Below are 11,260 nucleotides of genomic sequence, written 5' to 3' on the forward strand. Positions count from 1 at the left end.
GAATCAATTGAAGCTAGACCACCATGGAAAACCTGGAAGCACTGGACGGCCGTTTTGTCCTATTATGGGACTCCTCAGCAGTGCACATCTACGATCCCGCCTCGCGAGATTCGAACCCAGGACCTGTCGGTTTCGCGCGCGAGCGCTTAACCACTAGACCACTGAGCCGACATCCAATGGTGTTATATGTTTAACTTCAACCGATCCACGAAATTAAGCGACACATCTTCAGTAAGTTGTTATCTCACAACAGACCTGGTTGAACTCCATCGGTCACTGCTTCTCACTAGAACTCCAGGAAATACCTCATGGAGCCAGTCACCAGTGAGCATATGTTGATTATTATCAGAAGGCGTTTTGTGGATATTATAGTAATTCTATAGTAATTAATAAATTAATTTATTATTACTATTATCATTACCATCTATTTTCGCATCTACGCCACTATCAAAATGGTACGATACATAAAAAATAGGATGATTCATATTAAACCGAGTTCATACATGCGAGTGGTTACTCATCTAATTGAATATTACCTTTCATCAATGTATTAGTTCGTTATTGTATTACTTTGCAGACATCGTCATTTGAAAGTGGTCGAATGGGCTCAATCCTCACACTTCAAGAACGGCTGTTATCTGTACTGGCCTGTCGAGTAAGTTGTGTCTTTTTTTCTCAAGTCTATCTAGTTTACTAACTGATCATCACTGTAATCTCCATTTTAACCGAATCGAGGTAAAGGGTGTTGTCACGTACGAAAATTTATGTATAAAAATTTCAAAAGTACTTCAAAATTATCTCTAATAAATCATGGGGTTACTTTACCATTGGAATGACTTAAGAGAATTAATAAAAGTTAAAAATCCACCCAGTTCAAATTGATAACTACCACTTATAATACAGAATTTCTAGATGAATTCTGGGAATATTTTGGTTCATTCAAGTTTGGTTGTCCTTTTTCTTAAACACTGAAATATAATTGGTTTGTGAAATTAATTTTATAAAACTTTTAACATGTTTTCAGTATATTAATTTGAGCTTCTATGGTAGTGTAGCACCTACTCCGGAAACAAATGAGACTGCAATGAATACCAAGTCTCAATAACAAGTCCTTATGCAACCATAGACGTTTCTATCATCCAGTTTTATCTGGTAATTGGCAGTTCATGTTACATTCTCTACTGCATAAGGAGCAAACTTCTTGCTATTTTTATATAATCCAGGGATATTTATTTAGAGAGTGAAAGTTCGTAAAAATAAACTCACATGTAAATTGTTCACTCAAATCGTCACTTTCTTGATTATTTATTTATTTATCTAAACACATAAATATTGGTACAAGAAAGCACCAGATAAATATGCGCCTCACAAATCTCATTCGATTTGTGTGAGGGCTGTGATACTGCCCAGGTGCCCAGACTGAAGCAGGTGGATTTCTTAAGGGGCCACACCCGGAGCCTTTGACCTAAAGGTCTAACCCACAAGGCAGTGGAGCATCGTAAGGAGATGCAGTCCCATGGTAGCCTGTGACCAACAGTTGGTTCATACGCCATTCGATCCTTCAGGATACTGGAGCCAGCCCATGTGCACCATTGGTTTGGAATGAGGGTTTTCCAACTCCCCTAGGTGGATCCTCCACATCCACCAACCCGGTTAAAGCGCCGGACATTCGCTTTTCGTCCTCTCACTTTTGTGAACAACACTCCCGCCACGAGAAGGCAGTGAGTAGGACTTCCTGGTAGAGGCTATATATTCGCGTGGCCATATGAGAGCATTTCGAGAGGGAGAGCAGACTCTCCCCACTCTCGGCCGTACCAGGGCATTTGGGGGCACTTTCTTAATTAAAGTACTCAACTTCCAACGATTGTGTACCGGTACAATTCTATACCTAATTGTTAAGTCGTTTCATTATAAATTATTGATTGACCCATATCCTGGATACTGTTGACTAGATAATAAATTTATAGCTTCACCGGAGCGAGCATTATAGTTAGAGACAGTCCACCCAATAAATTGTGGTATATTAATTAGAACTTCTATGAATTGACCTACACAACTCTTCTCTCTTCCTAAGTTCACATACAGCCGTAGGTTTACAGTTCGGATTTCGGGACTTTATTTCACCAATGTTTTTACTTTATCAATAAATACACCATTAGACAGAACAAATAACTATCATTTAATGTCATCTTACCCATTAAAGGTCGTTCTCACACGAATTGTTATGAATTAAAAGGTACCGTGTTTGTGCCTCATACCACAAATATTCATACCGTTGGTAGTTAGAATTATGTGATTTTGGTTTTGGTGCAAACTGAAATCAGTTGGAAAAGAGTTGAAAATCAGGACTCCATGGACAAGCATTTCGTCCTAGTTAGGAACTCCTCAGTAAGCATCTATATAACCCCACTCGGACTCAAACCCTAAACCTTCATGCTTATCAATGTGCATGATATGTTCATGTTGCAGTTGGTATCTACTAGTCTATTTTTCCGCCTTCCATCGATTTGTGACGCAACGAGATTTTTATCCAGTTATTGGGAAGGTAACCAACGAGAACCGGTGCTTTCAACGTGGTATGGTCGCCGGCGAGGTATGGCAACTTGGACCGATGCATATATGTGCCTGGTCCTACGTTGTCGCTGACTGACTGACTGACGAAGGTAACCAACTTATTCCAGATTTGGATCTATCTTGTTTAGGTTCGTGTATAAGCGCTCCTATGGAGTGCCGAATGAGGACAATACGACCATCCAGCACTAATAAGAGTTATCTTCAACTTTTACAAAATTTCCTCAAAATCAGCTTTGTAAATACTACTTATTACTATCAATTTTCCTGAACTAGACCGATGGTTTGAAAAATTCGTTTTACAGTGTTACTCCGAAATGAAAATGTTTATAACTGTTCATATGCAAAGCTAAGAGGTGATGGACCTGATGGATTAACATAACTATTCTTCAAATATAAAGAGAATGAAGTTTAAAAAAAATTGATTTCAACTTCCAACAAAAATAGCCTTTCTTTTTTTTAAAAAAAATCTATATACAAAGTATTCTATTATGATTACACAAATACTTATTACTTTTCCGGATTTCGGTTGGTGGACACGGAAATTCCATCTAGGGGAAATGAAAAACCCTGATTGCAAACCAATGGTGCACATGGGCTGGCTCCAGTATCCTGATGGAACAAATGGCGTATGAACCAATCGTTGGTCACCGGCTACGATGTGACTGCATCTCCTCACGATGCTCCACTGCCTTGTGGATCAGACCTTCAGGTCAAAGGCTCTGGGTCTGGCGCCCTAAGGAAACCACCTGCTTCGGTCTGGGCACCTGGGCATTATCACAGCCCTCACACAAATCAAATGAGATTTGTGAGGCGCATATTTATCTGGTGCTTCCTTGTACCATTATTTATGTGTTCAAATAATAATGATAATTTCCGGATTAAAATCAATTAAATATTATTTTATGGCTGGATTGTTGAAGTAAATTAGTAAAAATTGTGAATATGATTTTTTTTTAACGAAAAAGACCAGCAACCAAGTAACCAGAAATTTTTAAAAACTCACTTTCAACGTACAATTTTACATACTTGATTTTGAGCCATTCTTTTGATGCAAGGGTTAATGATAATACGTTCATTCTCAGAATCCTCAAACCGAATCAAAGCGGAGTTTGAACATGTGAAAGTCAGTAACTTTAAACGCTAACTCATCTCTGTTAATAAGCCTCAAATCTAAGTTTCTATAATTTTATAACGGTGAATACAATAAAATATAGCATCACGTGCAGTAGTCTCAATTTTATAATGATATCAAATATTGTTCGTTTATTACTTTCTTTGTGGTAAAATTTTATGAGTTAATCTACTTTGGTTAGTTTAGTTATCAGTAATACCCTCTAATTAATAACTCTATGTGAATGTTGTTTTATTCTCATTATGAACAGTACGTGAGCAATGTAATCATTGATGCACCGTATGTAATACCTCCCAGTCTTTTGGATCATTTCAATGTAAGTTGTTTCTCATTACTATTGGTTACGGTTTTATTTCGGTCTTGATGTCAAATGATTGAAGGTAATCAGTAAGAAGTAATGTATCCCCTAATTTACGCGCTAGTTCTCACTCATCAACAACACAATTTTGATGGGACTGATGTCCTCCCTTGGAATCTAAATTCGCGTCACCTAGTGCCACAGTCAGAGATATCAAAACCGACCCTTAAGCCATCAATAATATTTTGGGAACGGCTCTGAAGAAAGCACATGGTGGTGGGTTAGATCCACTTGTTACTTTGATGAGGACTTTTCAACCTTGAGTGTACGGATGGGATTGTCTTGATATACGATATGAAACAAGTTATCTGAGTGCCACTTAATTAGTTGTTATCTAGAGTCCGTAATTATGGGATTTACTCTGCACTCAGATGTAAAATATCTCTGCAAGACTGGTAGAAGTTGCGTACACCTACTTTTTGTGGTTATCCGTTGTAGTAGTAGTGGTAGAAAAGTTTATATATCTAGGTATTTGTGTGAGTCCTGGTGTCGGCGTGTTAGGTCAAGTCAACCTACGTCTACTGAAGGCCAGAGCGATTTATATCAATCTGTTCCATCTTTGGGGCTATTGTAATGCTAGACTGGCTATAGAAGGTTGGGTTTACAATGTATCCGCGAAGGCAGTTTTGCTTTACCTTTATGAAACCTCCCCCAAGCTAAGAAGCCTTGGCAACTCTGTTCGATCATCTTCGTCTCCTGAGGATTTCTGAAATTCAGTAACGACAACATGTTAGCAATACTGAAGTTCAACAACATATTTTCGGGAGCAGTGACGATAACTCAATCGGTGACACCATCTATAAACACCAGCTTCCGTTTCTTGAAAATACTTAAGTTTATCATCTCATCTTCTACAACGTACATCATTTGCCGACAGTGGTACTAAGCTGGAAAAGCGGATGGGTAGTTAATTTATAACATGACTCCGTGGGATGAAAAAATGTTGTTCAGAACCGTCTTCTATCGCTCCGTCATAACTCCCCGGAGCAAATCACATAGCTTGTGCAACTTGGGGTTGAAATCATAGGTAAAAATACCAAGGTTTGACATTATAGTTTCAAGTAAACTGAGCATTGACTGGAATGTTGATAATAAAGTAATTATTTATTCCTGATATCCCAATGAGTAGAAATTTAAATTTTTTAAAATGTTTCGCAACTTAGTTGAAGTTGCTTCTTCAGACGGTAAGTAAATAAATAACCGAACTAACATAAGTCTAGATAGTAAAAAAGAACAAAGTAGAATATTTAGTGCAATCAAAATCAAAATAGTTTTGATTATGTCAGTGACTTAATAATCTACAAATTAAACCGGCAGTAACAGTACATACTAGATTCATAGACCATTAAATCGATATTAAAAATTTAAAAATAATCCAGAAACGCCTTTCCAAATATAAAGAGAGACGGGTCACCGAAGCGTTTCATATAGTGCTAAATCCCTCTCTCAACAAGAAGGAAATTCTGACTATTTATTCAACTTCAACCATTTATCCAAACTACACTTAATTCTCTTCATTTCTTACACAATTAACACACACCGATTTCGACTCTACTCCTTCATATAACAAATTTCACATTTTCCAAACACACAAGCATATACATAAATACACATGGGTGATGTCTCACACTTAATCAATGTCAAACATTGATGTAATTATTTACTCTGAAGAAGTGGCTTACACTAAGCTGTATAACGTCAGAAATTTAAGTTTCTACTCATCGTTATATCACAGATACATCTCTGTTTGTGCACGTATCCAACCATCACTGACTACGTCGTGCAATGCTCCTGGGGACATGAAAAGGAAATATATAGGAGCGCATCGGTTCATGAAGTCAATGACCAGTGATCACAGCCCTCTTGGTTGGGGTCTACGCGATAATCGTGATCAGTGGCAAAAGACCTTAGTTGACGTGGCTTGAAATCCATCTTAGCAGCGCGAATTTATTGGATCATCATCTTTCCATAGATTTCGTGTTTGTACAAAATGCTTTAACCCATCACAGTGTTAAATACTACAGAATTCAAGTGGAACGAACAACATCCCGGTGGTCGATATTATTCTCCCTGCCTGTTATCCATAATAACGATTGCATAAATGAATTTAAGCATTAAAAATGTAGCCGGATTAAAATATCGTAAAGCAGGAGTTCGTTGTCTAGTTCATACTGAAGATCCTTCACTGTAATCGAACACATGAAAGAAGTGTGCCTAAAACGTCATTGATCTAATAAATGAGTGGCGCACATCGTTCTGCTGGATTCATGTGATCTGAGAACTTAGACCATTTAAGTTAACTTTGACGAATTCATGAAGTGCTGATCTGCTCAATTCTGAATAGACGAACTATCCGTCAACTGTTTGTAATAATCGGATTATTGTAAGCGGAACCTGTAGTTCGTCACCAATTGTTTCCAAACTAACACTTTATGTTGTTTAGTAGGATCTATCTGTTTTACAACGTAACAACCGGTGGACTTTACTACTAGAATGACTCAGGATAAAGGATACCATACTCAAGTCCAAACCAAACGTATTGAAGACAGTGGAAGCACTGGCATTTTAATCGAATAAATATTTACTGTTTCGGAGCTCATTTATAAAATTTTCAGTGAAGATAAAATCATGTATCAGTTAATGAATGGTTAATCGTGGACGAAAATCAAGGTTACTCGACACTCAATGAGTCACCAGTTTAACCCTTCTCAACAACTTTGTTAGTTCTGTGAGCTTGATCTCGACACCATATCTTGTAACAGATACCCCATATTTCCAATTTCAGTTAATTCATAAGTGATGTAGCATAGTGGCCATCCAATGCCATATCTCACGACATATCTTGTTGAGTCATTCTTTAAATGATGTCGGTACGTGACGAAAACTAACTTCTAATGAACTTATTTCCATAAATCCCTATCATAATTTTGTTTCAGATGATCTAAATTGAATTCTCATATTTTTCTTTTATTTTCTAGGTAAATTATGTTGCAATAGGTTGGGATAAAAATCTTACACCAACATTAGAGGGCTTAGACCCGATGATGGTAAGAGTTGTATATGAACTGGAATGTCAGTGTTTTACAATTAATGTTTCTGATGTACAGTTATTTTAGTATTTGATTCTGTTTATTAGATTCATCTGGGGTCGTTTTGTAATTGATACCAACTTATCTGCAAGTTTGTAAACCATCCTGTTGATTTGATCACATAAACAAGAGTCACAATGATTCAGTAGATATTGTCTAAGAAAATTAAAATTCCTCCATCTGTGTAACGGTTTAAAGTTTTGCAATCCATTCACTTATGTATTTCCTACTTTTATTGATCCAGAACACATTTGTTTAACTGATAAGAATGTTGAGATGACTTTCGAGAACTACGACTGAGCGTTTAAAGGCCTTAAAGGAGCCGAAGAGTTTCATTTAATTAGAACGTGATGGGGTGTTCCAGAATATCAACGTGGCATGATACTATTGGACAGTAGCACAACATGCCTCTTTGCGGATTGGCTGAATTATAATGTTGATATAACAAACGCTAATATCTATAAATACCTATGATTTTCTGTACATTTTGATTCTTACCCAACAAACACTTCCCTAGCCTTCTTCTGTTTTCTGATTTGCGACTGTTAGGTTTTATACGTTCGAGTGCCGTTAGTTGTATACCGTATTTTACTTTAATCAAGTAGCGAACATAACAATAAACAGTATATCCACCTTCATGCTCCATTGACCACTCTCCAGTTCATAGTTTCTTCGTTTACACAATCAATAAAGAATATGAAATTCAACTTGTTTCAAACACACATATTTTGTTAAAAATAAAATCAAGACTATTCAACGATAAGAAAATATTTTCTTTTCTACGTTTTTCATTTTCTGATAATATGAAATCAACTGAATAGTTACTTAAATAAACTATGGACTCATGATGGGTTAGATTAATTGAAATTTGATTATAATTAGTAAGATTATTATTAGTAGTATATAAAAATTTTTATCATATAACCTACCAGTTATTCTTATAATTATTTCGTTGTTTTGCATGATTATATTCTGGCAACCTATGTAAATATACTATTGTATTTGAGACATACCCACACACATACACACGCGTACCCATTCATCATATATATACATTCTAACAAAATAAATATGTATATTCCATATTATTAACTAGTTCAATATGGTTGTATTGTGCCATTATATCATTCAAAACTATTTGTTTATTTGAGTTCATTAGTCTAAAAATAATGTAAATACTTTCATAGTTGAAATCATAAGTCAATTGAAGCTAGACCAGCATAGAAAACCTGGAAGCACTGGACGGCCGTTTCGTCCTATTATGGGACTCCTCAGCATTGCGCATCCACGATCCCACCTCGCGAGATTCAAACCCAAGACCTACCAGTCTCGCGCCAGAGCACTTAACCGATTATAATATAAATACAGTGGAGGATTATGATAAAGTTAATTTAAATAATTTTATTAATATAGTTATTGGTTTTATATTGTTTTTTGAATATACCATAAGCCTAATTTATTCTGAATGTTCAATCTTCATTTAATGTCTGTTTATTATTAGATTATTATTTTTTTTCAAATTTTTTTTAACATTTTATTATTGTTTACACAATAGAAATTTAACTGTTTATATACTGTATTTTTAACTCTTCGTTTATTTACTTCACCATTCATGTGGATTATATTCAAAGAAATAAGTAGTACTTAATAAGTAGTACTTCTTAAGCTGTTGCTTAGACTACTTACTTGAATGTCTGTTCATTAAGTCACTTCTAACATATAGTATTGAATGAAGATAGAATTTTTTATTAATAATCAAATGTTTATATTATAATTATTAAATGAATTGAAATTTCGCATTATACCTTAATATTTGTGTATAGACATATTCACTTATTATTACGGTGAAAGCTTTTTGTTCATTATGTACAAGGCTATATACTTTAGTAAATCATAATACGAACTAATATTAATCTAAAAAGTATTATCCAATGTTTTCACTTTTCTCAATCATATTACAAATAATGAGTTATTTTTCACTTTTTATAGTAAATTTATCATTTCACTAATGTATTTAATTCTGTTTTTTAATTCTTCTTTTCCCGAAGGTTTGTAAAGAACGAGGTATTCTTCGTAGAATCGATAGTGGATCTAATGTTACAACTTCACTTGTTATATCCCGTATTATGAAAAATAGGCAAGTGATATTATTTCATAACTGTATAGTTTTTACTAACTTATTTGAATGTAAGTTTCCTCCAAAATCTAAATAACCTGAAAAGATATTTAGAACTAGAGAATGAAGTATTTCAGCGTGACAAGCTCCCTTCACTTATCTCGAAAGTCTCACTAGTCCTGATAGGCTGGCGGCTGGAGAAATTTCGTCACGAATTCAGAACACTGTACTGGCTTTCGCCGAATTGCGTCACTTGTGGCGAACGCGAAATATTCGTCTGACCACCAAAGAACGACTTTACTGAGCAACATTTCACTCTATTCTACTTCATAGGTGTGAGAAATGGCCATTAGGATATTCGTAGGTTTCTAATATTTAATCATAGATGCCATCGAAGCGTCACTCGTGTATTTTGGGACCACCGAATGAGAAGTGACAAAGTTAGGCATTAGTATACTAGGTAAATAGGCGAATCTGTTGATAAGGTGGTAAATATTCATCAAATATGGTGGTTGGGACTTCTGTTACGTACGTCCAACCAGTCTACTTCAAGCTAAGTGACAGATGTCTGGTATCAGTTACTTTTTCAGGCCCACCCTCACTGCACGAAAATAGTTATTGTAAGTCTTCTCAGGAAGAAGTTATAAGCATATGGTCATTCGAGATCATTTCTGAAGGTAGGGTGGATTCTTCCAACCCAAGGCCATAGCATGGTATCTCGGAACCTAAGATCGAAAGTCTTTTCTTTAGTGAGCTAGTCAGGTCAGGAAATTAGCCAGCCATTGCTTGAAGGCTTCTATGTCAACTGAGAAATCAGAAATGTATAATAATAAAGAGGTACAACAAAAAATACACGTCATTCAATAAAACTATCCTATCAAGTGAACGTTAAATCGTAAAATTCCTTAGCGTTATTAAGTTAATTGTGTAATATAACTGTCCCTTAATCACTCCAAAGTTTGTACTTCACAAACATACACTTTCTTAATGAGGTCATTCACTTAATGACCTAAACTGGATTATTCATAAAGCTTACTATTTTAATTGCATATATTAAACAGGATTTCTTCACTTCATTAACACTTTTGAATTAAAATTAGACAAACGTAACACCATAAGTTTGAACCTCTGATATTTTTAAGTACATGTTAAATGTAATTATTTTTACTCTTTAGTTCGAGATAGTGTTTAATAATAGTAACTTAACTGTTAAAAGCATGTGACTCAACTATTCAGTTGTATTTTAACTAATTTATCTTGGGTTATTATCGGACACCGAAATACATAAATCTATAATTTATTATTTTGAGATCATCAGTTGATCACTGTTAGACCACCATTGAAAATCTAGAAGCACTGGATGTTCTCTTTATCTTCAACCGATCCATAACCAGCATCACCCATAGCATGTTCTACTAATCTAGCCGTCTCCCATAAATTAAGAACCTTCAACGGAACTGATCGTCTTGCACGTTTAGCGGCTATTTCACCAGGTATATCACATGTTTGTAAATCACTAGCTGTGGCTTGTTCAGGCCAACCTGTTTGGTTTGGTTGGAACAATCGACATATTGGCCAACCGGAGCCAAACAAACAACGACCTGGTCCAAAACAACTGATTGCATGAGATAAAGCTGAACTGGCACACCAATGATCGATACTGTAAACATCGGATGTATCATTAGATAATTCTGAAGACTTTTGTATACAACCAGTAGCACCAGTCACTTTGCAATAAACATTTGGATATCGACTGAGTAGTTCCAAATCTGAGCGCCAGTTCTTCCAAGCTAAATTATCTTGTATGAGTAAGAAGACAACCGAATGGATACAAATAAAGTATTGGGGATTAGTGAAATGTACAGATATGTGACAGTTATTATATTGGGGTAAAAAGCAAATAGAAGAAAAAAGGTCGATCAACGTTCTATTAATAAAAAATCAAAGATAACTATTCAGAACACTGATATTTGATAGATCTATCTAATTTT

The 11,260-nt window shown here is 35.5% G+C and overlaps 1 protein-coding gene across 1 annotated transcript in view; it reads left to right on the top strand.

The window, feature by feature from the left end:
- Smp_158130 (ethanolamine-phosphate cytidylyltransferase) overlaps nucleotides 1–11,260 on the top strand; it is a gene marked incomplete at its 5' end in the record, with an annotated part of 29,012 nt that overhangs the window by 16,121 nt on the left and 1,631 nt on the right. Inside the window, 4 exons of the mRNA XM_018798132.1 lie at nucleotides 578–655; nucleotides 3,957–4,022; nucleotides 7,043–7,111; nucleotides 9,202–9,290. Coding sequence (XP_018653104.1) covers nucleotides 578–655; nucleotides 3,957–4,022; nucleotides 7,043–7,111; nucleotides 9,202–9,290 — 302 coding nt within the window. The remainder of the gene's footprint in view (nucleotides 1–577; nucleotides 656–3,956; nucleotides 4,023–7,042; nucleotides 7,112–9,201; nucleotides 9,291–11,260) is intronic.

Source organism: Schistosoma mansoni, chromosome 6, assembly GCF_000237925.1.
Source record: "Schistosoma mansoni strain Puerto Rico chromosome 6, complete genome".
In the NCBI taxonomy this organism is placed as follows: domain Eukaryota; kingdom Metazoa; phylum Platyhelminthes; class Trematoda; order Strigeidida; family Schistosomatidae; genus Schistosoma; species Schistosoma mansoni.